This window comes from Astatotilapia calliptera, chromosome 10 (genome assembly GCF_964374335.1).
Source record: "Astatotilapia calliptera chromosome 10, fAstCal68.1, whole genome shotgun sequence".
In the NCBI taxonomy this organism is placed as follows: domain Eukaryota; kingdom Metazoa; phylum Chordata; class Actinopteri; order Cichliformes; family Cichlidae; genus Astatotilapia; species Astatotilapia calliptera.
Window position 1 is genome coordinate 3,250,393 of NC_137431.1, and position 27,421 is coordinate 3,277,813.

General features: G+C 39.5%; 1 protein-coding gene across 1 annotated transcript; it reads right to left on the bottom strand.

Moving 5' to 3' along the window:
* Nucleotides 1–3,264: 3,264 nt before the first annotated feature.
* Nucleotides 3,265–26,824, bottom strand: LOC113030712 (uncharacterized). Its single transcript, XM_026182386.2, has 20 exons — nt 26,670–26,824; nt 26,259–26,506; nt 26,022–26,170; nt 25,738–25,866; nt 25,466–25,627; nt 25,213–25,336; nt 24,988–25,121; nt 24,725–24,884; nt 24,513–24,616; nt 24,231–24,339; nt 6,065–6,182; nt 5,654–5,901; nt 5,417–5,565; nt 5,128–5,256; nt 4,856–5,017; nt 4,603–4,726; nt 4,352–4,485; nt 4,089–4,248; nt 3,877–3,980; nt 3,265–3,703 (listed from the first exon to the last, which is right to left on the bottom strand). Exons 1-20 carry the CDS (start codon nt 26,766–26,768, stop codon nt 3,585–3,587), a joined length of 2,865 nt encoding a protein of 954 aa, XP_026038171.2. The 5' UTR covers nt 26,769–26,824; the 3' UTR covers nt 3,265–3,584.
* Nucleotides 26,825–27,421: the final 597 nt, after the last annotated feature.

Genomic DNA, 27,421 nt, shown 5'->3' on the forward strand with positions numbered 1-27,421 from the left:
TAAACATAGAACCACAAAAGACCTGCAACATACCTGAGTGGTGAATTCATTGCGATCTGTCTGTCTAGTGGATTGAGGAATTTCCCTGCGAATCTTGTTGACTGTGCCGAGGATGGTGGTTTTCCGTCCAAGAAGTTTTTGCGCAAGTGAAAGCGATGTGAAAAAATTGTCCGTGGTAACATTTCTGCCCTTGTCTAGGAATGGTTCCATCAGCCTCATTACTACATTTTCAGAAAGTCTCTCCCCAGTGGGACGACTGGGGTCCTTGCCAAGATATGGGAAGACATTGCAAATGTACTTGGATTTTAGGTCGCAAGCCACCCAAAACTTGATCCCAAACTTGTCCGGTTTACTTGCAATATACTGCAGGAAACAGCACCGAGTCTTTGATGGGAAAAGCTGTTCATCAATGGTGATATGTAGACCAGGGTTGTAGCACGTGATGCAGTTGGTGACAAATGATCCCCACACACTGGAAATTGCAGCAAACTTGTCAGTCTTTGCGTGTACACTGTTAAGATATTTAAGAGGTAATCCTTCATTGTTTTGTAAGCGTTAGAAGCATTATTTTACAGTTTTGTGCACATGTGCGTGGTGGTTTTGAGCTGTGTTTTGTACTGTGTAATGGCCATTACGATAACTGCAGGAGCTAAAAATGCCGCGATTGTCAGCCATTTTGTCAGGAAACCTGCTCAAGTATATGTATAGTAAGCACTTTAGTATTTCGGTTTATTAATTAGTGTTTTTCTTCCACCATGTGACATTTAGCAGTACAGAATGTGAAACGTTTCTGCTCATTTTCACTGCAATAAACTACTGCATGAGAGACGCAAGTCATAATCACTCTCGTGATTCTTTTCCCCCTGTTTTCAGGGGTGTAACAGTGCTGTAAACAACAGTAGACTGGTGGGTAATAAGCAAGCGACAGCAGAGACACTCAGAGGCTGTGGCAAGAAATACAAACCATCACAGACTACAAGCCCACTCCACAGACTGCTGTCAGTTCCACCCCTTTATCAGATGAGCTAAACAAATTCTTTATTTGCTTTGAGGCACAGAACTTCTCCCCTGCAGAGAAGATTCAACCCCCCGCTCCCCGAACAATCAGGTGGTGACACTATCCCCAGACAGTTTGTGGAGATCCCTTGCCAGGATCAACACACGCAAGGCCCCAGGTCCTGACAACATCCCTGGACGAGCACTGAGGGACTGTGCTGCAAAACTCACAGATGTCTTCACAGACATCTTTAATACATCACTGACCCAGGCTTGCACATGCCTCAAAGCCTCCACCATCATTCCTGTACCAAAGAAGTCATCTCCCTCCTGCTTTAACGACTGCCATCCGGTGGCACTCCCCCCATCATTATGAAGTGCTTTGAACAGTTAGTCATGCATCAAATCAAGACATCTCTTCCCCCCCAACCTGGATCCATTTCAGTTCGCATACTGGTCAAACCACTCGACCATTAGAATGCTGTTCATAGGCTTCAGTTCAGCATTCCCCAGCAACTAATTCACAAACTGGATCTGCTGGGGATCAGCACCTCGCTTTGGCTGCTGGATTTCCTGACAGTAAGACAGCACGGGGTCAGCAGCAACACCTCCAGCACAAGAACACTGAATACAGGGGTTCCCCAAGGATTTGTGTTGAGCCCCCTACTCTTCACTCTGCTGACCCACAACTGCACACCATCTCACAGTTTCAAGCTTCTGTAATAAAACTGTTAGGGGCGCACCACCATTTGGAGATCCACGGCAATGTGTCATGCAGGACGCATCACCCTTCTAGAAGTATTGTGTAAGAGAATAAAGTGTGAAATGGTCTACTGAACAGTGTTTTGTCTTCCATCAGATGCCTCTGAGGGATCAGAAGAACTCGATGAAGTGTTGATATTTAACACTACTCAGTTATTAGTTCTCACATCCTGATATATGTTATAGGGGTGCAACGATACTCGTATCGATATTGAACCGTTCGATGCAGTGCTTTCGGTTCGGTACTCATATGTATTGAACAATACAAATTTTTAATTTATTTGATCAACTTTCCTTCTGACGATGCTGTCTGTGTTGAGCGCTCAGTGGATCTGCGCTCGACAGTGCAGCCTAGGCGGAGTAGTCGAACGCAGATTCACTGAGCGCAGGGCAAGCTAGCGAGACAGAAGTTTAGCTCTCCTTGCAACATGGCAAATTGAACCTCCCCCACCCTCATTCAGATCTGGCGTTTGGAACTATTTTGGTTTTCATGTGAAATATGACCCTGAAGGTAAGCGCGTCATGGACTAAAGTAAAACAGTATGTCGGATGTGCAATGCTCAATTACATTGGTGGGAACTACTGCGTTAGCGCAGTTAGCTCGTTAACGTGTTGGCTGTCCAGCCCCAGGCACGGGGCGATCCGCGGTAGCTCGTAAACTTGCCGTGTTGTGGCGTTAACGTCATTTCAACGAGATTAACGCTGACAGCACTAGTGGGAACACAACGAATATGACTGCACATTTACTCCGACATCATCCTCGTGCAAAGACAAGTGGAAGCAGACAAAAACATCAAGCACGCATGCTACAAACTTTACCCGAGTCATTTAGACAGCCGTTAGCACAGGATTCTCCTTATGGGGAACTGATATGTTTAATATGCTGCTGAGAATATAGCCCAGAAGAAGCGTATAGCTTTTATTTTGGTAAGAGCCATTTCTCTGTAATAAACTCTCTTTTCCAAAGATGAGTGATTCCTCAATCAGATATATATATATATATATTTTTTTTTTATTACTTTGTTGTTTCAGCAACATTAAATTTAAAAACTGTACTTTTGAGTTAAAATATATAGTTATAATTTTAATAAATGACAAATTAAAAAGGCATGAACATTTTTTTTGTATCGAAAAAATATCGAACCGTGACACCAAAGTATCGAACCGAACCGAACCGTGAATTTTGTGTATCGTTGCACCCCTAATATTTTAGTAGTCATTTATCTCTATATCACTTTTATTCTACCGACTCTACATTCGTAAGAACTTTCTATTGTATATTTTTATTATAATATGACTGAGTTTAAGTTAGCTAAAAATAACTCCAAAGAGATACTTTTTCTTTTATACTTGGATTATATATGAGAGGTAAGGAAGCACTTCTTCAACTTTTGCATCAGTATTTTGTAAATAAAAGATCTGTACTTATTCTTACATTACCAGTGTGTGTACTTTATCCACCTTTGGTTGTAACATTGTAACACAACAGTAACATACTTAAAATGAGCTTATTGATGATGTCAATTTAATTTTACTGCACTCCATTTGATCTTTTGTATACATAAAGTCACAGTAATTAAAGTTGAAAACACAACAAAAACAATTAGCGAGTGAAAGAATTACATAATGACTGTGCCATAAATAAAACAAAATAAAAAGGTGAACCTCAATGAAGCAATGATTAACATAACAAAAACAAAATTAAGTACATAAGCTGCTGGTAATTGTTCAACAATAATATTAGATATCCAAAATTATATTGATACAGTTTCTCTTTATTTTTTTTACTGTGCCTTATTTAACATTCAAAATCTTCTGTAAACAAGTTAGAAAACTGGCTTATAGTAGCAGGGCAAGAAGTAGTTGTTCGGCAGCACACGGTACAGCCTCCCGCTCCACATGGCATACTCAAACATTTGTGGTCCACTGTAGAGGTAGGTGTACCCTGCAGAACAGAGATGCTACATGTTAGTGCTGTATAACAGACCAGAGGGATTTTTAAACATGTTAAAATAGCAATCATTCATTACATGTAAACTCAAAAGATAAAAACAGAAATATAAAAAACAGATATCATTGTCTCGTTTCAGTGGTCTTCAAGCCTGAATTGCTGCTCACCTCCTTGCTGCAGAGCTGCAGTCACTTTGGAGGTCATTCGCAAGAAGGTCTCATCCACCTGTTTGGGGAATCCCTTATCCATCGTCTTTGTGGCCTCATTATAACTGGGAAAAGAAAAATGTATTTAGATTCATCTAACATTTGTAATACAACTTGTAAGCTGCTGTATGAAAATCAGTTGCCTAATTTTCTCAGGTCTTAGTGGAACACACCTGTAGTATTCACTGCCTACAAAGAACAGAGTCTTCCCACTTTGTTCGTCATAGAGGGCCGCATCAACTTTCTTCACTGTTTTGGGCAGACCAAAGCTGGATATTGGTTTAGGATAACCACTTACAAGATCATAGCCGCTGAAAGCCCACACCTGCTGACCTGTGAACAAATAAGAAGTAGACTTTATAGTAAAGCTATGTAAAGGCACAAAAATGCTGACTTCAAAGGAGTGCTGCATTAGGTGGACACTGAGAAAGCATACCTTTAAAAAGTAAGACACGGTCTAATTTTTGGCTCTCATAAGCAGCATCAATATTAACAGGGGCATCGGGCCAGTTAGCTGAGATGAGAGTTTGTACAGGTGTGCTGATCTGAGGGTGTTTGCGCCAGACTAATCTGTGAACACATGCACAAAATGTAAATTAATGTAAATGACCAATCAGCCAATGTCAGAAGCCAGCTCTGCTATGAGAGATTTCTCACTCAGGTATTCAAGCATTTATTTTGTGATACCTGTCCTTGAAGAAGAGCATCTCTCCTCGCATTGTGGCAACAGCATCCAAAACCATCGTTGAATCACAGGCATCAGGAGTAGTGGGCGCTGTAGGTCCAGGCTTAACGGGATCTGGATTTGGACCTGGAAGTAATTTAATAAATATCACACTGTTGTAAGTTGTAAAATTATTTATGCACAGGCTCTTCTAAGATTTTGGTCAACTCAAATATTTTTAATTGAATAAAACCAAAAAAAGAATTTAGCACTCACCATAGAGGGACTGGATGCCATTAACGTCATCCCGGGGAAGAACATAGGTGTCAGGGTTACTGTATGAGTACACTGGGTACATGAGAGCACCGGGGTCATTGGAGTGAGACAAGCCCAGAGAGTGACCAAATTCATGGGCAGCAACCATAAAGAGGGCGTAGCCTGAAGTAGAAAACACAGAATGACAATTGGTTACAGCTAAGGATAACTCAGGTCGCACACTACAGAGTAATAATTTGGACACCACAGTTCATAAAAGTAAACAAACTTACCCGTGTTTGAGCGGAACGTGAACGTTTCATCTTCATCAAAATGGGCATCCCCTCCAATGCCATCACCGGGAGCAAATGCGTGGGCAAGAATTTCATTAGGGCCATCAAAGGGGTAACCATCACCATGTGCTGTTAGAAGATAGTGGTATTAGACTTGGCCAAACAAAACAAAAAAAAACCACTAAAAAATATAGGTGAGATGGTGAGATAGGTGGGATGGTCATGTCTTGTGCAATAATACAATAAAAACGTTCAGTGATTATATTACTTAGTGTGTTTTTAGACTCACCCCAGCGACCAAAGGAGATCATAATATCAGCAATGCCGCTGTAGATCCTTGTGAACCTCAGTGGAGTGACTTTGGCCCACACCTGCAGAGCTTTGCCTATGGAGTCATCCACCTCTGCCACAGACATGTCAGGTGTGTAGTTCTCTATCCTGCAGAGCACAACAATATCCAAGAAAATCATTAGTGTGGTCACATTTTCTCACGTTGTGTGTTATGTTGTGTCTTTAGATCATTCACCTGTATGTGAGGCTGTTTTTCTTCCATTTGAGGTTGTTTTCAAAAGTGGAGAAACGAGCGACCTGTTCATCGGGAACCCCACAGCGGGGCTTCTTCATCATGGCCAAAGTGTCAGCATCCAGAGACCCGGTGATCTGGAGACCAAAGAATCTCTGCATCTCAGCCAGCTTCTTGTTCAGCGGGCTGATGCCCCTTCTGACAGCTGGACCCTCCTCCTCTGTGAGGTTGAAGAATTTCTTCAGGTAGTTCTGGAAGAGAGAAATATTCAGAGCTTTACACTCAAATATCTGTCAGCATGTTTAAGCTCAAGAAACAAGACAAATAACAACATGGGATGGACAATTAAAATAATCACAACGTTTGTCCACTCTAGCCTATGCCAAAAAATAAAAAACAGCCAAGTACACATACCTTTGCAAAACTTTCATCTTGCCTAGTAATCTGAGATACTGGCATGCAGTAAACTGCCACTGCCAGGCCAAGCAGAATGCTCAGAGTCAAAGTCTTCATGCTTCCTCGTTGTGTGCAACTTGTGTCTCAGTGCTGTGAGAAGCTGTTATATAGGCTGGAGTTTGGATGTGTTGAGTAACTACCTACCGTCAGTGACTAACGAAATGCTCCTTTTATGGTGAAGATGGGAACTCTGGCTTTGATTGCTCATGACGGTGTTACATGTACAAAAAACCCCAAAACACTGATGTTGAATCATTGTTGCAGTTTGCAGAGGAAATTGGTCATGAGATAATTAGAACAGCCCCAACATCTGTAATTATCAGATTTTAATAATAATAATAATAATAATAATAATGGATTGGATTTATATAGCTCAGTGAACTCAGGTTAAAGTTGTTTTCCCTCTTTATGAAAGTTGTAGAAATAAAATGTAAAACTATTCCTATTTTCAAGCTCTCAAACAAAGAAAACAAGCGTCCATTTTTCCTTTTCCAGAATTGACCTCATAGCTGATTTAAAGCAGATTTAATCACATATTTGAAGATTTTCTTTGTGTGTTTTTTCCACAATTATTATTATTGTTGTTGTTGTTGATTCACTTAATTTTAATATAGGGTTCAAAGCTGGTTTCCTTCTTTTAGCTTAGCTGTTATTATTTAAAACTTAGTTTCTAGTTTTCTTTCATATTTTCTCAGTGGTATTTGGTATCTGGACTTAATAATCTCAGAACAGTTCTTGTCTCATTAAACACTTTCACCTGTGTTTTCTTGTAATGGATGTGTTAACATAAATTTAATATTCTGTCAAACACTGCATTGAGGAATTGGAAGGTTTTTTTTCACTATGAACACTTTGGTTTTTGCACGATCCAACATGATTCCAAATGAAAAGAAGTATTTTGCCAGGAATTGGTCATGGAGGGTTTCAAGTGCTGCACATCACATACAGGAAAGGAAGATTAATGTTGACATTGCCACCATTTCTGTTACAATTGTGCAACCACATCTTCTACAATGAGCCACCTTTTGAGGTGCGTGGAACAAACCCGTGGACCAAGCTGAAGTCTATTAGCTGAAGTTCTTGAAAACCCTGTCCTTAATGCACAACATGTACTTTAAACGTGTGCCTCACACAGAGCCAAGACAAGATCAGATTCACTTTACTACCTGAAGTCTTGAAATTGCTACAGTGAAGTGTTAATGTTATCAGTGGGGTGGCTCAGATGGCAGAGCAGATCAGTTACTGATCAGAAGGTTGGTGGTTTGATTCTTGGCTTCCCCAGTCTGCGTGCCAAGCATCCTTGAGATACTAACCCCAAATTGTCCTCTGATGCATTCATCGGAGTGTGAATGTGTGTGAATGCAGATTAGTTTGCACTTGTGTTTAGAAGTGCTTGTATGAGTGGGTGTGAATGAGGCATGTTGTATAGAGCACTTTGAGTACTCCAGGAGAGTAGAAAAGCGCTATATAAGAATCAGTCCATTTACCAGAAACATTAAAGTCAGTTTATTCTACACATTCAATCGTGCCCAACCGCATAACATGTTGGAAACTGGAAAGTTTTTTTTTTCTGTGAGTCAACTGCAGGTGGGTGTTTTCCACCTTACCTGTAATTATCTCAAAACACTTTGTGTCAGTGTTACACAATACTGGACACAGGGATGAAGAGTTTTGACTTCATAAAGTAACGTTCAGCCTCAGGTAAATTAGGCAACAGCAGTAAAAAGACACACACACACACACACACACACACACAAACACACACACACACGCACGCACGCACACACGCACGCACGCACGCACGCACGCACACACACACAGTGAATATGTTTTAATAGAAAAGCAAAGATATTTTTTTTTATCAGGAAAATATCAAATTTTCTTTGCTAAGTAAAAAATAAATCCCTCTGATGGAACGACACGAGCTTAAAATAAATGTTACATTTGGCTGAATAGCTCTATATCACATGTTGATGTTTGTATAGAGAGATTTAAAATTAAAATTAGCAGCAAAAATAGATTAAAACACACATTTCAAATCATGAAAACTGTACAAATTCCAATGTTACATCACTGTATTACACACTGAGGTAAGACTAACCACACACTAACCACTTCTCTATTTTCTGTAAATTGTGGTTATTACTGGACGTAAAAGTTTGTGTATGCATGCACAGCACCGTCAAGCTCCAGGGAAAGCATTACTTCGCTTATCTCCTCTCTGTCACTGTTTCATTGCCTTCCTTCACTTCACATTCCAGCAGCTCATTAACACGACTGATGGAGTGCACACATTTGAAGTTGGAGTCGTATTTGTAGTCCACGTTTCCTTTGAAGAAGTGCACAGATCCTGTGGGGAAATCAATATTCATTTAGAATTTGAAACTTAAAATGTATTGTGGCAAACTGTGTTTGCTGTATGGGGCAAGGACTGTCTGTGTACAGTGCATTCAAAAGTATTCATCCCTGTGTCCAGTATTAGTACTGCCTTGGTTATAAACCTTTATACCTTACATTTTACTCTATGTCTATATGCAAGTATTTTCCAATCACAGTTAGTGAAGATATTCTATTAATCTGAGAGTCAAACAGCAAAGGAGCAGAAAACTATGAAGTGTTAGTGTAAATGTACTGTAAATTTTGTTGGATTGAATTTCTTTTTATGAGAAATTGACATTTTAAAGGGCTCTAAAAGAAAAGTGATGTAAGTACCATCATAGAAGACAGCAGCATCTATAGGCGTTGGGATCTCTGGCCACTGCTCCTCAACAGACATTGGTGATCCCTCCATCAACCTTTGTTCCTCGTTGTATCTACATTATCACATATATTAATAAAATATAATAGTTATTTTAGAAAAGCAGACATTAATGTCAGTATTTTCTTGTTTATGGATGACAACATTTCCATGGGAAGTGTGATAAACTACATGACTACTTTACTTAAAGCACCGTTTTGATGACAAATAGTCAAGTTGGTGACAACAGTTGATTCTGCAACCACTTGTACTAGAGATGTGTAATTTTGTATTACATCAAAGCGTAAGCAGGAAGCCTGTCTGGTTTAGACTGGTTCTCACGCAATGATGTTCTGTTTCTATGTGTGAAATAATAACAGCACTCACACATAGCCATACAAAATTCTTTAAAGAAAATTTTAAAACTGCGGAATGATGGCTGCTGTCAGTGCACCGCTACATAGATGAAATGTATTTGAATTAATCCATACCTGCTAGTGTTTTTTCATTTCCATCACAATGTTCTTAATCTGAAGGTTTAAAATAGATAAATGGGTCACAATCCTGTTTAGAGAGCTCTCTGTTTGACCCATTTACTAATGCAACCACGTCTTCACTGACCACCTTACCAACTTATCACCAACCTTGTTGTATTCTACAACGTGAAAATAATGACCAAAGTCCAAACGGGGAACTAAACTTCTAATTCAAGTTCCTATTTAGAACTGACGAACTGTGCTTCAAACCCAAGTAGGCCGCTTTACATAAACCTTGTGTAAAACATCTTTGGACACAATCTTTAAAAAGTAAATATATTCTCCCAAACCCATATGAAGGTGTAAGCAGTCTTTTCCACTTTATGTTGGCTGCAGCTTGTTGTTGTTTTATTATTACTCTTTAACATATTTTTGCTGGTTTTAACAGAAGAGGACAGTCTGGATCTCTTATATCTGATTGCTCTTTCATCTATCAGGAACACCCATCTATGTAAGATCTCAGCAGTGTGCAACTGCTTATACTAGATTGGGGAGCAGTGGCCAGGGATCCCAACGCCTATAGATGCATCTGTCTTCTGTGATGGTAGTTACATCACTTTTCCTGTCATCTCATTGCATAAAGGTGATGCCAGTACATAAACATGTCTCACACCTCTCCAGGTACATCAGTAAAATTTAAATGAAAAGGTTCAAGACGTGACAAATTAAAAATTAAAGGGTGGTTAATCAGCTTTCAACTCTACAAAAACAGAGCATGCACTTACAAAAATACATACATGGAATAGGCCTGCAAACAGTCAGACTAACCATCCATTACAAAACTACAGTACACTGGCACAGTGATGTACTGAAACATGTTTACTGTGGTAAAGTATGTAGTACAGTCATTGTACATATGTAATTGTTGTCAACATTTACATACTATGATGTCGAAAAAGGTAACTACCTGTGCTCTTCGGATCATGGTAGACACAGTGAATCTACTGTTTGGTTGTACCCTTAGTCTGGCCTCCTTCATTGTCATACTATGGACAAGAACATGGACAATCACAGTAGCTCTGATTTCATCTGATATTACTGTTCTTTGTCCTCGCTGACCACCTTGACCTCCTCTCATACGAACTCCTCTTCTTGGATTTCTAACCATTGTAGTGCCTCACAAACCAGTGATCTGGCTTATATGTATCCTTACATCATTAGCCACAAGTGTGATAAATTTTGAGTTGTGTTCAACCGGTGACACCTGAGCGTTAATTGTGTTTGACTTTTGCCACCAGTGCTCACCATTATGCAACACAGGTGCATCACAATGATAATATGTTGACAAGATGTGTCTAAACAGGTGAAAAGTGCTTATGGTTTTGCCAAAAGAGTGACTGATTCAATAAGTGGGTTCAGGCAACTGAGACTTTGGTTCAAACAATAGAGTTTTCGAGAAAAACTGTAACAAAGTGGAAACACTAGGAGTCAAAATGTATCACACACCAATCAGAAACTTTGATGGATAGACAAAAGTCAGCTCATTCAGGTTTGAAACAATGGATCCAAAGACATGCAGAGCAAGAGTTTGAGGAGGACGAGGAGGTCTAGGACACCAGGGAATGAGGAGGAGGTGGAGGTAAAGGAACATAATTGCCCATTGGCTTATTGTAAATGTCCCTGGTCAGCAAGGAGGGAATGTCACTCTGTGCGCAGCCATCAGCCAACGAGGGTTACTCCACTGCCATGCCATTCTAGGACCCTATAACGCTATGCTTCTCATTGCTTTTCTTGATAGTCTGAGATAACATATGTTCCAGCGGGACTGCAGGGAACCAGCACAAACCAGAGCAGTCCCACTGCGTTGTTGTTTGGGATTACATTAGCTTTCATCGCATTGCTATGGTTGATGACTGGTGTTCTAACATCTTTCTGCCTTCATACTCTCCGTTTCTAAACCTGATAGAGGAGTATTTTGGGCATGGCGGTGGAAAGTGTACGACAAAGAACCATATGTCCATGTGCACCTCCTCCAGGCCATGGAAGATGCCTACCTTGACATATCAGTATATGCATGCCAGTGTGGATCAGGCATGCATGAGGATTTTAACCCCGCTGCCTGGCTAGGGCCAATATAGCCTGTGATGTGGATGAGATTCTCTAGCCTGACCCAGACCACAGACAGGATGCTGAGGTGGACTAATGTTTTTGGTGTGTGTTATACTGTATGGTACATGAATAAAAATGTGCCACTGTATCTACATTGGTTTCATCTTTTTTGTTCATGATTTGAAAAGGTTTTTGAGGGGAAGAACCACAAGGAACATAACTTGGCAGTTTGGGGAATATTGTTTTACATTTATTGCACCAATGTGTAAGATTATGTTGTCATGTGTGTGTTTGGGGCCTTGTGAATGCTGTCTGTGGCAAAGTTTGGTTTTTCAGCAAGAGTGATTGGTTTTGAGTATAGAGCTTCATTTTGACCTAACAATACGGTGTTTGGGAAATTGGGTGAGACGTTATGGATTTGTGTTTACTGTTTTGGGAATACGAGGCATAGTTTCAAGAAATGTGTTTAAGCAATCAAGAAAAACTGTAATCAGCTACCATCTCTCCTATGGATTCTTTAATGTCTACAGTCTCAGATCAACACAGCCCTGCCCTTCAGCACTATCAGCAGCAGGAGCAGCAGCAACCCCTCAACAGCAACATTGTACCTAGGGCTGCCACAAACGATTATTTTGATAGTCGACTAGTCACTGATTATTTTTGATTAGTTGACTAATCAGATCATGCATCAAATGGATGTAAAACGTACAGCTTATTGCACCAGCAGCATCTGCTCTTATATAACTATCATTAGCTTACATCTTTAAGTGTTTAAGGTCTGTGCTAACTAAAAATAAAGACAAGATGATATTTCACTAAATTTTAATGAAATCTGCAGATAGTTTCGGTGAAGTTTATGAAAATATGTTAAACGTTTATTTTGTGACCCAGAAAGAATAATAAGAGTAATATTAAAACTAACTAGCTGCCGCCATTGTTGGAAACTGAGCTGGGCTGCGCTATGAATTGTGGGACACAGCTTCTTCTTCTTCGGGGTTTAACGGCAGCTGGCATCCTTGTACATGCAGTGCTGCCATCTTCTGTTTCAGTCCGTTATTACACTCTTAAATCCTGCTACTTATTCCTGCGTCTCTTGGGATCTTACAAAGCTTCAAACGACGCGTCGACTATTAAATTAGTCGTCGACGATTTTGATAGTCGACTAATCGTGGCAGCCCTGATGACAGTGATATAGTGTGATGAGATTCCATATTAGATTCTTGATGAATGTGTGTTGTTGTTCTTCACCCTGGTTCTATGTGCCCCTTTTTAACTTTGAGCACCCACCCCTTTCAACATCTCTGCACGGCCCTGGTGTTCAAAATTTTGCAAGCGAAGTCTCTGTACTAAGAATTGAGGGTTTTGTTATTCATAATTTCATTTAATTCTAGTTTTGTTTTGTGTATTTTGTTCAGCATTTCCTGTTCCCGATGGGACACGTAGGCTTCTTCTAAAGATTTTGGGGGTTTTTTCCAATTCCTGAATATTCTTTTTTTTTTTTCTTTTTATGTGATGAGAAAGAAATTATTTTACATCTCATCACAGCTTTCCCTGCTTCCCAGAGAACAGATGTTGATGTTCCAACGTCATTATAGTCTAAATATAAAGTCCACTCCTTTTATAAAATGTTGAATAAATTCTTCATCTTTGAGCAATGATGTATTAATCTCCAGTTTTTACTTGGTGGAATGTTCTTCTGATGTATTAGTGTTAACGACAGAGGAGCATGATCGCTGACAGCTATAGGGTGTATCTCAGTGTCTGAAATGTCACTCAACAGTGAGCTGCTGACTACAAAATAATCGTGATGAGAGTAGGAGTGATGGACATATGAGAAGAAAGTATATTCCTTATAGTTGGGGTGAAGGGAGCGCCATGCGTCGCCAAGACCAAAGTCGCTCATCTACTGTCTGATTATTATATTTGTGGACCGCAAATTGTGCTGAGTTCCTGCTGTATTGAGGCTATCCATTTCTTCATGTAGTCCAAAGTTGAGGTTGCCCCAAGAAGTGCGCAATCTGGGTGTTCAGAGAGTGCACTAAAAAAAAGTGGAAGAAGCTATGTACTTACATAGCTTTTTGTTAAGTATAGATAATTTAATGATTAGGAATCTACCCTCTGGATCTATAAATGTGAGTACTGAGAAATTAATATCTTTATGTATTAAAATTGCTTCTCCCCTTTGTCTAAAGCTGTAGGAGGCGAAGAACACAGTGGGAAACTCAGGTACTTTAAGTTCATTTATAGCTGTGACAGGTCTGTTTGTCTCTTGTAATAAAACAACGTCTGCCTGTAGTTTTTATATTTATATTCATTTTTCCTGCAGTGTATAAAAATTGGTGTATTTCAAAAATAAACCTATTAAGACACTCAAAATAAATTTCCTGTGGTGGGAAACTATTTTGTGCAACTTTTTTGTATTTACAGTTTTGAGAGATAAGCCTCTTAAATTTCTCTAACTAGAAATATATGTTAAAAAAACAAAAACGATTTTCAATCTTTTTGTAGTTTATTGCACTTTTCTGTTTATGTAGTTTACTATGCACTTAATGCAGACATATTATTAAAATTTGGGCTATAATGGTTGTATTGATGTACAGCAACTTGAAATGCTCCCAAAAATGGCTCCACAGCATGTAAAAATATAATATAAGCTCTGGCGGACTTGGTTCTATGGTAGGTCTTAAAGGGTTAATCTAGCCCTCAGATGTCCTTAGGGACATTTATTGTCTTTTGCATTTTTAATTTTAAACCATCTTCACTGTGTTGAGTGGAATATAGCCAAATTTGTCAAAGAATGTTTTTTTTACTTATTTTTTTTAATTGTGGTGTCAATTCATTAAATCAGCCTAAAATGGCTAAGTTACAGAAATCCATCCACCTTAGTCCCTTTGGACAAAAATGTCCACATTGAAACCCATTATAAACGCTATTTTTCACGCCAGAAAAATTACGGTCAAAGGGATCGTCAGGTTTCCAGCTTAGGTTTCGTTTTGGACTACAGGCCTTAGAGTTGTAATTTTTTTATTTGTCCACCGGGTGGCGCCCTTGCTTCACATTTGACCTCTGCTGGAAAACAGCGGGCTGCTTGGACAGACCTGCCGGAAATGAAGCCTCATTTCCGGCGTGCAGCAGCGGCTTCGCCCGCTGATCGGGCGGGACCATTTTTTGGTCCCTAGGACCATGAGAGGGTGCATTTTTTTTTTTAGTCAACAGGAAATGACGTATTTGTTGTCACGTGGTATCGGACGTGTGGGCTGGAAAAAGCAGTCCCCGGTGATCGTGCCCCGGTGATCGTCGCGACTTACCCCGGCAACATGCACTTATTTCGGCCTAGAGGAGGAGCATTTGCCGCCTGGAGACCATTTTCTGGTCCTGAAAAAAAAAAAAAAGGCGATCGAAATGACTGTTGCTGCCAATCTTTAGTCCATCTAAAGGCCTAATTATAATAACAATCAAATATTACTTCAAATGTTTTTTTGGGAAAATATTTAGTTTTTTAATTTTTTTTTTTTTAGTTTTTTTGTAATTTAAAGGGTTAAAACAACGAAAATATAATTAAAACTTTATATGAATATTTCAGGGAGAAGTAGTTTTAAAAGACTGACCAATTTAAAGTGAAAAAAAAAATTAATATTTAATATTTTTATTGCACTTTTTGGGGAATTGTCCTTAGGCATGCATTTTTTAATGTGCTCCTGCAAAAAAAATAATGGCAGGTCAAAATGAATTTTGGTGCCAATCTTTGACCCATCTAAAGGCCCAATTATAATAACAATCAAATATTACTTCAAATGTTATTTTTTTTAAATATTGAGTTTTTTTGTTTTTGGGGGCTAAAAAAACAGGGCGCTCATGAAGTAAAACTGGGGTTTAAAGGGTTAAAACAACGAAAATATAATTAAAACTTTATATGAATATTTCAGGGAGAAGTAGTTTTAAAAGACTGACCAATTTAAAGTGGAAAAAATATTAATATATAATATTTTTATTGCACTTTTTGGGGAATGGACATTTATGTCCATTAGGGACCAAGGTGGATGTCTTTTTTAGGGATCTTAGGTAGTATTCATTGTACTTTGCAATTGCACCTATATGCAATCTTAACTTATATTATTATATTACCGGAATAATCTTCCAGTTGATATTCCCGTGTCTGAATTATTTGATCTTTTAAATTACGATCAATAACTTATTTATTTAACTTAGCATTGCCGATTAATTAGTGCTTTGTTTCATCTGGTAGTGTTTTTTGCACTTTACTATTGCATCTGTTAGATTATAATATTATTTTATGCCATGTTATACCCCTAACTAAAGATTGTGAATTATTATGTAGTTTTAGTTTGCATTATTCTCCTGAATTAGAAGAAGCTGATAACTATTGCATTTGTTAAACTGATTTGCATTACATTAGACTGCTGATTTATCCTTTAATTTTATGTAATTTTATTTTTATTTCCTACTATTGTATTTAGAAGCACTTTGGTGTACCTCTGGGCCCTGTTTCAGGAAGCCGGTTTGGAAAACTCAGAGTGAAAAACGACACTCACGGTTGAGTAACCCCGAACTGTCCAACTCGGAATATTCGGTTTCAGAAAGGCTGATAACAATTAGTTCAGTCAACGCGGAGTTGCTTTAACCCCAAGTGAAGCGCGCGGACGAGGATACATAAAGCCCTGATAAGCGGAGCACAGATTAAGCGAGTCACCATGGAGACGGAGGGAAAGAAGGCGCGGTCAATGTATTTCACAGCGCTTGAGGCCGAAATTCTGATGGCAGCATATGCCGATAACATGCAAATTCCGCGGAAAAAAGTAACACAGCCACAGCTGCAAAAGCATGCATGGCAAAACATAGCCGACAGAGTCAATGCGTGAGTGTTAATTTAAACATTGATCGAGGGATTTCCACCCATTTAACACGTTATTTTATCATATGTTATTTTATTTGTTATTTTATACATTTTATTTTGTGACGTGATGTGAGCGCAGGTGCAACCCAACAGGCCCCAAACGTTCCTGGCAGCAAGTAAAAATGAAATATAAAAATATAGTCCAAACAGGTAAGGTGTAATTGTATTATGAGCCATAGTGCTTGGTCTGTTTGTCCGATGTAAATCAATTGCAGTTAGAGGCTACATTAATTTTCTTTCTGTAAGCACTTATTGAAATTATCTGAGCACATTACAAGTACATATTTGCTTACTCTGTATGCTCAAATGTGGCCCGTTATAGCCAACAGAAAAAAAGCGGAGGCCCGAAAAACAGGTGGGGGTCCTCCACCACCACCACTCACAGAGGCTGAGCAGTTGGCCCTCAGCCAAAACAGTGGGCGCCCTGTGGCCGAAGGCATCTCTGCGGGGACATCCTCTGAGGCAATAACCCCGCAAGACACAAGTGCCTATAGGGGGTAAATTCAAAATAATACATGATGTGCATACATCCTTTCTTCACAGTCACCTTCGCAGTGCTACTCATTCATTTGATAAACTCTTTACCATAATGGATTATTTTGTAGTGAAGTTATTTTCCTACTGATTTTGCCTTCCCTCAGTCTTGGTTGTCTTTGAGAGCATAATGACAATGAAGTGTAAGGTGATTGGTATGTTTGTTAATTGCCATTTGGTCCCTTGTAAGTTATAAGTGACCTGTATAAACCTCATATTCTATCAGTTGATGGTGATGGTGTACTGCATCTGGTGCAGCCTCCTGTTGAGCCAGACCAACATGCAGTTGTGAGTAATACTCCACAGATTATATGAGTTTACAGTAGAACAGCAATGTTGTTTATTTCCTTACTACAGGAAAATAATGAAGAAACATTGACAGCTGTTACAGAGGAGGAAGCAACAGAGACACTTTATGAGGTTTACATCTTTTAATACTTTGTGTACAGGAAATACAGGCGACCAATAAAGCCAGTTGAACAAAAAATCTGTTTATTCTTCTTTCAACATGTTGAGGTGATGGGTCAAAAGAAATGATTGTGACATATGGTGTCTCTGACTGCTCTTCCATCTTGTATGTCCGTGGGAGGGTCAGGATGTTCATGGTTTGGATCACTGCTGATGTTTGGTTCAGAAGGACAGTGTTCTCCTCTAATTGTGGCAATGTTGTGAAGAATCACACATGCCACAATAATGTCACATGCCCTTTCTGGGGTGACCCTGAGTCTTTGCAGGCACTGGAACCGGGCCTTAAGCATTCCGATAGTCATTTCAACTCTGGCTCTTGTCCTGCAATTAGCCAGATTATATCGCTGCTGTGGGCCCGGTTCAGGGTCAGAGTAAGGGGTAAGCAAATAGGGTAAACATGGATACCCCCTATCACCAAGCAAGTAGCCAGTGAACTCTCCTAAGACAGAAGGATACACTTCAGTTCAAATGTCCCTGAAGCAATTGGTCTTTATATATTTTAAAGTATTCTCAACTCACCATGTCCAAATTTTGTGCTCAGTGTACATTCACGGAATATTTGTGAGTCATGGACAGAGCCTGGCCACTTGGCTTCCACATTTGTGATAATGTTGGCAGCATCACATATGATCTTCACAGTGCAGAGAACACAAATTAGCATCCATTACTATGATGAAATAATTTGTTAGTTTGACATGCTACAGGGAACTATGTACCTGTACATTAATGCTGTGGAAAGACTTCCTGTTCACATAGTCTCCTTCATTTACTGAAGGAGCAATGATTGGAATGTGAGTGCCATCTGTACAGCCAATCACGCCTGGGAACCGTGAAAATAAATGTAAAATTTAAGTAGTAGTCCAAGTATCACCACATCATACATTAAGTTTTGGTCATCCTGATACCTGCAATTTTGTGGAATCCCTCTTTGATAAATCTTGTGGGTCTATGACCGGGGAACACCACAAATGAGTACAGGAGACGTTTCAGTGCAACTGTAACATTCCTGACTGCCCGACAGACGGTAGCCTTGGAAACGTACTCAGCGTCACCAATATTATACAGAAAGCTCCCGTTTGCAAGAAACCGAAGTGCAATACAAATAATATGCAATGAACTGAGAGCATGTCCGCGATGTGTCACATGCGTAATATATGGCCTGAGGATGTTATCCAAATAACTTATAGATTGTGCTGAGAAACGGTAACGTTCGCACAGAAAATCATCAGGAAATGATAAAATGTCCAAACGCGCTCTGATCACTCTCTCCCGGCGGAGAGCTCTGCGGAGAATTTGGGCTTCACGATCTACTGGCTCTTCAAGGAAGTGGTACGCCATGTCCGACACTTCCTACTGTCAGGTTTCCGACAAAGGGGCGGAGACAGTCAGGGTTAGTTGTAGTAAACCTGCTAGGGGGCAGGTTAGCTTCACGGCGTGTGTCGTCATAGTGACTCACTCAGGCTGCAGCTGAACTCGCTTTGTGAAACCGAAAACCCAGAGTTTTCGTTAACTCAGGCTATACTTACTCAGTTTTTCCACTAAACCGGCTTCCTGAAACAGGGCCCCGGTCTTTAAATAATAATAATAATAATAATAATAATAATAATAATAACAATAAACTTTATTTATAAAGCACACTTAAAAACCAAGGGTATGCCAAGGTGCTTAACAAGTAAGAGAGTATAGGAGGAGGATAATAGAAATAGGACCAAAGCAAGTAATACGTATGCAAGAAGATAACTGTCACTGATACATAGGAAAGCAACAGGTACAGAGCAAACAAGAATTTAAATGAGCATAAAAGTGCATGATATAAAGTCATAAAATAAATATTAACTAGAGGGAAAGGCAAGATTTCTAATGTGTTATAGAAATGAAGTTGTATTGTATTGTTCACTTCACCATCCTTCTTCGTTCGTCGCGAGCCGCCGCTGCAGGCCTGGGATTCAAACAGCAGAGAAGGTGGTGAGCTGGAGATTGGAGGAGTAGTGAATGTTGACAGGGAGCCTCCCATTCTGATCACCGGAGACTTGGACGAGGACCATGCAGTTGATTCATTTGGCCAGAGTCACGTGATCAGTGACGTCATTAAAAAGCTTCATTAAATGCTTTGGTTCTTGATTCGGTGGTTTATAAGGAAGTGAATCATTTGCGGGATTTGTGGAGTTTTTTGATGGTGAGAGACAGCAAACCAGTGATTATTCTGTTGAGAGATATGCAGCCAGCCAGGGTGGAAGGAGGTTCTGTCATGTGGGAGTATTTTGAGTTGATTTTGGTCACAACAGAAGCATACTCCATAATGAGTTGTGCATTTTTATATGTATATTATATGCAATTTTAATCTATTGTATTTACCAACATCAAGAAGTCACAAGCAAAGGAAGACCACACCGTGGCACAAGGAAAGTTTATTGATGAAAATTATTTATTAAACAAATAAACATAACAATTTCTTCACCCCCAAAAATACATGTTCAAAGCAACACAACGGTGGCCCAACATCAGATAGATCTGCTGTCAGAGTTATATTGTTGGATTGTTATTTTTGCTTAGAAACATATAATCATATATGCTTAGAGGTATTTAATCGATTGTATAATGACAGGATGTCTGATCCTTAGTAGTCTACAAAGACTCTGTGTGCGTTCCAGAGCACTCTGGCATACACACACATCCTAAGGTCATGAGAGAGGTCGTACCTTCTTTTTCTGATTTATAGTATAGGAGGACACCTACTCTGTGTCTGTTTAGGTGAACTGTTGGACTCACGGGCGCCAGCAGATCATTCACAGGGTCACATCTTGACACACACACACACATACCTACACTACACACAGACGAGGTACTCTTTGTTCACAATGTGTAAGATGTCATATGTTAAGGAACCTATGCATATTCATGTAACCACAATAAAAGGCAGTGCTACAGGGGAGCTGACTGAGAGTGACTGGGGTTCGAGCGGCAGGAACAGCGCTCGTCTCAGTCAGCAACAGGTTTGTGCCAACATAAACCTAACAACTGTGAACTCCACTCTGTAGCATGGGCAGTCATAATGAAGCAGTTCATTTTATTTTGTGGATTCAAGCTGCTCTTCATATTTTTGGCCACCAGATGTCACCAAAGACGACTGTGTTGAAAAGCTTTGAGTAATGAACACAAGCTTCAATGATTCAGAAAGCTTCATTTGGCCATCACTAACACTAGGAAGCTAGAAAACTAGAAACCTGAAAACTAGAGACTAAGGACGAGGATCACAGGGAGCTCAGAGGAAAAAACACAGCACAGTAAGGGTACAATGGAACAACTAACAGAGAAACAAAGGACTTAAATACACAAGCAGGACAATGAGACGATTGGGAACAGGTGGCAACACAGCTGGGACAAATAAGACCTAATGAGACAAGGGAAGCAAAATCAGACACACTGCACACAGGACAGGGACTATCAAAATAAAAGAGGAAACACACGACAGGCGCAGAGGCACGCCCTTGACACTGAATAGGACAAACACGGCGCACAGGGACAGGAGTAACAAACTGCGACATGAGACACAACTAGGGAGCAAGAAAATAAACATGACAGAATTAAACCTACACTTAACATCAGGGGCACAGGAACAAAACCTAAGAACTAGAAATCTTTGATAAATCTTTGTTTTTACTTGTGAACTATGTAAGCTGAGACCAATGAACTAATGATCACGGTATTCAAAATCAAAGCTGATATTTTCTGAATTTTTCTCTCAATAGTTAATATGATATTTTTTATATGATTTTACTGTAGTTCAGCCACTTCCATTATGAAATAATTAGAACTTAATTCGAATAAAAGTACTCAGAATGACTTGTAATATTTTTGGTGATCCTGTGACCTTCCCTCATCACATCAAAATGCTGACATATCATTTGTGTTTTGTGCAAATTAGCAAGCGTTAGCATGCTTGTGTACTAGCTAAAGCTATAGGGTTAAATGTGATAATTATTTTATTTTTATATACGCTAAATATTAAGCATAAGAATATGCTAAAGTCACCATTATCCATTAGCACAAAGCTGTAATAGTTTCAGGTGTAAAACTCGCAGATAGTTTTACTATTACCATTTTTCTTTATTTTCTGACTATCACTTCCTACATTTTTACAGAAATATCTCTATTTGTATAACTGCATTATCAAAACAGCTCATTACTTTAGGTTTAAGATATTTGAGGTGAGTTGTTTCCTGTCACTGTGCATCTATAAACACCAACTCTTTCAGTGTAGTTTGCTACATATATCTGTAAGTCGAAGGTGCAGCTGCTGTATTTTGTCTACTTATCTAGTCCAGTGTCAGGCTTCACCAGAGTCATTCATACCTATTTAGCATCACCAATTAACCCAACTACATGCATGTCTTTGGGCTGTTGGGAGAAATCTGAAGTACCTACAAAGGGAAAAGATCCCAGGATGGATTTAAAAATATAACCTTCTTGCTGTGAGGCAATAGCTCTAACCACTATATCACTGTGCTGTCACTGCTGAAGTTCTGTTTTTGCATATTGTGAAGCAACATTTAAAACAAAACAAAGTATGCTAACGTTGTGTTATTCAAAGGCTGCTTGAACAAAAGAGGCACTCTAGTGCAGGCTTTTTTTAGAATCATTTATCTCTTGTATTTTACTTTTATTCTACTTGTTCTGCTACCCTACATTCCTAAGAATTTAATTCCAAGTTAAAATACAAATTGTATTCTTTTCTGTTGTGGAATTTTATTATAATATGACCAACTGTGTTTCAGTTAGCTAAAAATCACGGGTCATTTACTCACCAGAGGGTTGGTGGTTTGATCCCAGGCTCCTCCAGTCTACATGCCAAATATCTTTGGGCAAGATACTAACCCCATGTTGCCCCCTGATGCATCCATTGGAGTGTGAATTCGAGTGAATGTCAGATAGAAGCACTAAAAACCTTAGATAATGTGCTTGTGTGAATGGGTATGATCGGGTGAATGCACCAGATGTAGAAAGCACTTTGAGTACTCAGTGAGAGTAGAAAAGTGCTATATAAGAACCAGTCCATTTACCATTTAAAGTCCTTTAATTTTTTATTTTTTATTTTTTTAAATCGACAGTGCACCATATAATCCTACGGAGCCCCGCAGGGGACATGGGAGAAAAAAAAGATTAAGACGGACTTTTGCGAGATCTCGCAAAACAAACTCGGGATCTCGCAAAACTTTTGCGAGATCTCACAAAAGTTGAATTCCAACAATGGCGGCAGCTACTTAGTTGTAATATTACTCTTTCTGGGTCACAAAATACACTTTTAAGATATTTTGAGGCGTGAATGTAGTTGGTTGGCTTCGAGCTGGCGGCCTCCGAAGAATGCGGCTAAAACTTTGGCGAGATCTCGCAAAACTTTTGCGAGATCCTGAGTTTGTTTTGCGAGATCTCACAAAAGTCCGTCTTAATTTTTTTTTTCTCCCATGTCCCCTGCGGGGCTCCGTATAATCCGGTGCGCCTTATGTATGAATTCTGGTTGTGCTTACTGACCTCAAACCGATTTTATGTGGTACAAAGCGCTCAAAAATCTGTCAAAAAACATTTTAGTACGACTTTGCTAAACTACGAAGCCACAGGCTTAATGGATTGTCGGAGCATTATGACTACTGTAGTCAGGAGCCTCGCAGAGTAATCTGGGTCCTAAACTCCGTCCATTTCAGGTCCCAAAGTCAAACAAACACTGCGGCATCAGTGAGAGTTAAAAACTGTCTAAATTCTTTCATCTTTAATAAAATGATCAGTGTTGCTGCTTTACCAGGTGTAACAATTAAGTTTAACATCCAGGCATCCATGAAAACAGAATTTAGTAAATTTAATGGAGTTAGAAGTTAGCAGGAAGTTAGCTCGCTAGCTTCCACCTAAACATGATATAGCATGTTCTGAATGAGAGATTTCTGAAAAAATTCAAACGTACAGCTCTGCTATCACTTCAAACATAAATGAAGACAGAAAACTAAACAGCAGTGGCGTTTGTAGGGTTACTGAAGTTGGGCTAGCTGGTATATAATGATGTGCAACATGATCGCTAGCGACACAGCTATGTTAGCATAACATAAACACAGTGAAGCTGGAGGATGAACGCTAACTTTTTTCCACTCGATAAAAGTTAACGTGAGGGTTCCTGATGGTTAGGGACAAATGCAATGGCATGGCAGAATGCTGTAAACGGACCAAACTTCAGTCAGGAGAACAACTGAGATAATCCATCCACAATACGAGGTTAGTCATTAATATACTGCAACAACACGGGAATAGAGCAGCTGCGACAGAATTCAGTATTAATGATTCAATGGTACGGAAGTGGAGGAAGCAAGAAGAATGAGTTGAGTAAAGTTTGACTTATATGACTGCTTTGTTTGCTTAATGCGCCTTATAATCCGGTGCGCTTTATGGTCCGAAAAATACGATACTATTACTTGAGTAAAGAAGCAGTTCTTCAACTTTTGCAGGAAGATCTGTACTTATACTTGAGTTACCAGTGTGTGTACTTTATCCACCTATGGTTGTAACATTGTAACACAACAGTAACACATTTAAAATGTGCTTATTGATGATGTCAATTTATTTTTACTGTACTCCATTTGACCTTTTGTGTACATAAATAGGTCAAAACACAACAACAACAATTAGCGAACGGAAAAATTAAATAATGAGTGTGACATAAATAAAACAAAATAAAAAGTTATGGTAAAGCTTAATAAAGTTAACATAACAATAACAGTATTAAGTACATACGCTGCTGTTAACTTTTTAACAATAAAATTAAATATCCAAAAATATATTGACACAGTTACTCTTCTTTCTTTTCTTTTTTTTTTACTGTGCCTTAGCATTCAAAATCTTTTCTAGTATTTGGTGCAGGGCAAGAAGTAGCTGTTCCTCAGCACACGGTACAGCCTCCCGCTCCACATGGCGTACTCAAACATTTGTGGTCCACTGTAGAGGTAGGTGTACCCTGCAGAACAGAGATGCTACATGTTAGTGCTGCATAACAGACCAGAGGGATTTTTAAACATGTTAAAATAGCAATCATTCATTACATGTAAACTCAAAAGATAAAAACAGAAATATCAAAAACAGAAATCATTGTCTCGTTTCAGTGGTCTTCAAGCCTGAATTGCTGCTCACCTCCTTGCTGCAGAGCTGCAGTCACTTTGGAGGTCATTCCCAAGAAGGTCTCATCCACCTGTTTGGGGAATCCCTTATCCATCTTCTTTGTGGCCTCATTATAACTGGGAAAAGAAAAATGTATTTAGATTCATCTAACATTTGTAATACAACTTGTAAGCTGCTGTATGAAAATCAGTTGCCTAATTTTCTCAGGTCTTAGTGGAACACACCTGTAGTATTCACTGCCTACAAAGAACAGAGTCTTCCCACTTTGTTCGTCATAGAGGGCCGCATCAACTTTCTTCACTTTTTTAGGCAGACCAAAGCTGGATATTGGTTTAGGATAGCCACTTACAAGATCATAGCCGCTGAAAGCCCACACCTGCTGACCTGTGAACAAATAAGAAGTAGACTTTATAGTAAAGCTATGTAAAGGCACAAAAATGCTGACTTCAAAGGAGTGCTGCATTAGGTGGACACTGAGAAAGCATACCTTTAAAAAGTAAGACACGGTCTGATTGTTGGCTCTCATAAGCAGCATCAATGTCAACAGGGGCATCGGGCCAGAAATTTGTGATGAGAGTTTGCTGAGGTGTGTTGCTCTGAGGGTGGTTGCGCCAGAAGAATCTGTGAAGACACACAGAAAATGTACATTAATGTAAATGATCAGTCAGCAAATCTCAGTAGCTCAGGTATTCATGCATTTATTTTGTGATACCTGTCCTTGAAGAAGAGCATCTCTCCTCGCAGTGTGGCAACAGCATCCAAAACCATCGTTGAATCACAGGCATCAGGAGTAGTGGGGGCTGTAGGTCCAGGTACAATGATATCCTCATTTGGACCTGGAGGTAATTTAATAAATATCACACTGTTGTAAGTTGTAAAATTATTTATGCACAGGCTCTTCTAAGATTTTTGTCAACTCAAATATTTTTAATTGAATAAAACCAAAAAAAGAATTTAGCACTCACCATAGAGGGACTGGATGCCATTAACGTCATCCCGGGGAAGAATATAGGTGTCAGGGTTACTGTATGAGTACACTGGGTACATGAGAGCACCGGGGTCATTGGAGTGAGACAAGCCCAGAGAGTGACCAAATTCATGGGCAGCAACCATAAAGAGGATGTAGCCTGAAGTAGAAAACACAGAATGACAATTGGTTACAGCTAAGGATAACTCAGGTCGCACACTACAGAGTAATAATTTGGACACCACAGTTCATAAAAGTAAACAAACTTACCCGTGTTTGAGCGGAACGTGAACGTTTCATCTTCATCAAAATGGGCATCCCCTCCAATGCCATCACCGGGAGCAAATGCGTGGGCGAGAGTGCCATCAGGGCCATCAAAGGGGTAATAATCACCATGTGCTGTTAGAAGATAGTAGTTTCAGGGTTGGCCAAACAAAACACAGACACTAAAAAAGCTTAGTGTTCCTGACTGATAGGTGGGATGATCCTGTCTTGTGCAATAATACAATAAAAACGTTCAGTGATTATATTACTTAGTGTGTTTTTAGACTCACCCCGGCGACCAAAGGAGATCATAATATCAGCAATGCCGCTGTAGATCCTTGTGAACCTCAGTGGAGTGACTTTGGCCCACACCTGCAGAGCTTTGTCTATGGAGTCATCCACCTCTGCCACAGACATGTCAGGTGTGTAGTTCTCTATCCTGCAGAGCACAACAATATCCAAGAAAATCATTAGTGTGGTCACATTTTCTCACGTTGTGTGTTATGTTGTGTCTTTAGATCATTCACCTGTATGTGAGGCTGTTTTTCTGCCATTTAGCGTTGTTATCAAAAGTGGAGAAACGAGCGACCTGTTCATCGGGAACCCCACAGCGGGGCTTCTTCATCATGGCCAAAGTGTCAGCATCCAGAGACCCGGTGATCTGGAGACCAAAGAATCTCTGCATCTCAGCCAGCTTCTTGTTCAGCGGGCTGATGCCCCTTCTGACAGCTGGACCCTCCTCCTCTGTGAGGTTGAAGAATTTCTTCAGGTAGTTCTGGAAGAGAGAAATATTCAGAGCTTTACACTCAAATATCTGTCAGCATGTTTAAGCTCAAGAAACAAGACAAATAACAACATGGGATGGACAATTAAAATAATCACAACGTTTGTCCACTCTAGCCTATGCCAAAAAATAAAAAACAGCCAAGTACACATACCTTTGCAAAACTTTCATCTTGCCCAGTAATCTGAGATACTGGCATGCAGTAAACTGCCACTGCCAGGCCAAGCAGAATGCTCAGAGTCAAAGTCTTCATGCTTCCTCGTTGTGTGCAACTTGTGTCTCAGTGCTGTGAGAAGCTGTTATATAGGCTGGAGTTTGGATGTGTTGAGTAACTACCTGCCGTCAGTGACTAACGAAATGCTCCTTTTATGGTGAAGAGGGGAACTCTGGCTTTGATTGCTCATGACGGTGTTACATGTACAAAAAACCCCAAAACACTGATGTTGAATCATTGTTGCAGTTTGCAGAGGAAATTGGTCATGAGATAATTAGAACAGCCCCAAATATGTAATTATCAGATTTTAGTTCATTTGATTTTTATTCAGATCTGACTTCCATATCCCACAGTGTGAAGAAAATCAAATTGATTTAATGATTTTATGAAGCTCACAGAAGCTCAGCTTTCAACTTTATGAAAGTTCTAGAAATAAAATTAAAACTATTCCTATTTTCAAGCTCTTGTGCAGAATTGACTTTATAGCTGATTTAAAGCAGATTTAAACATATTTGAGGATTTTCTTTGTGTGTATTTGTTCCAGAATTATTACTATTTTTATCACTTTATTGTAATTTAGTTTCCAGAGCTAGTTTCCTTCTTAGCTGTAATTATTTAAAAATTATTTTCTCAGTGGTAAATGGCCTGTATTTGTATAGCGCTTTACTTAGTCCCTAAGGACCCCAAAGCCC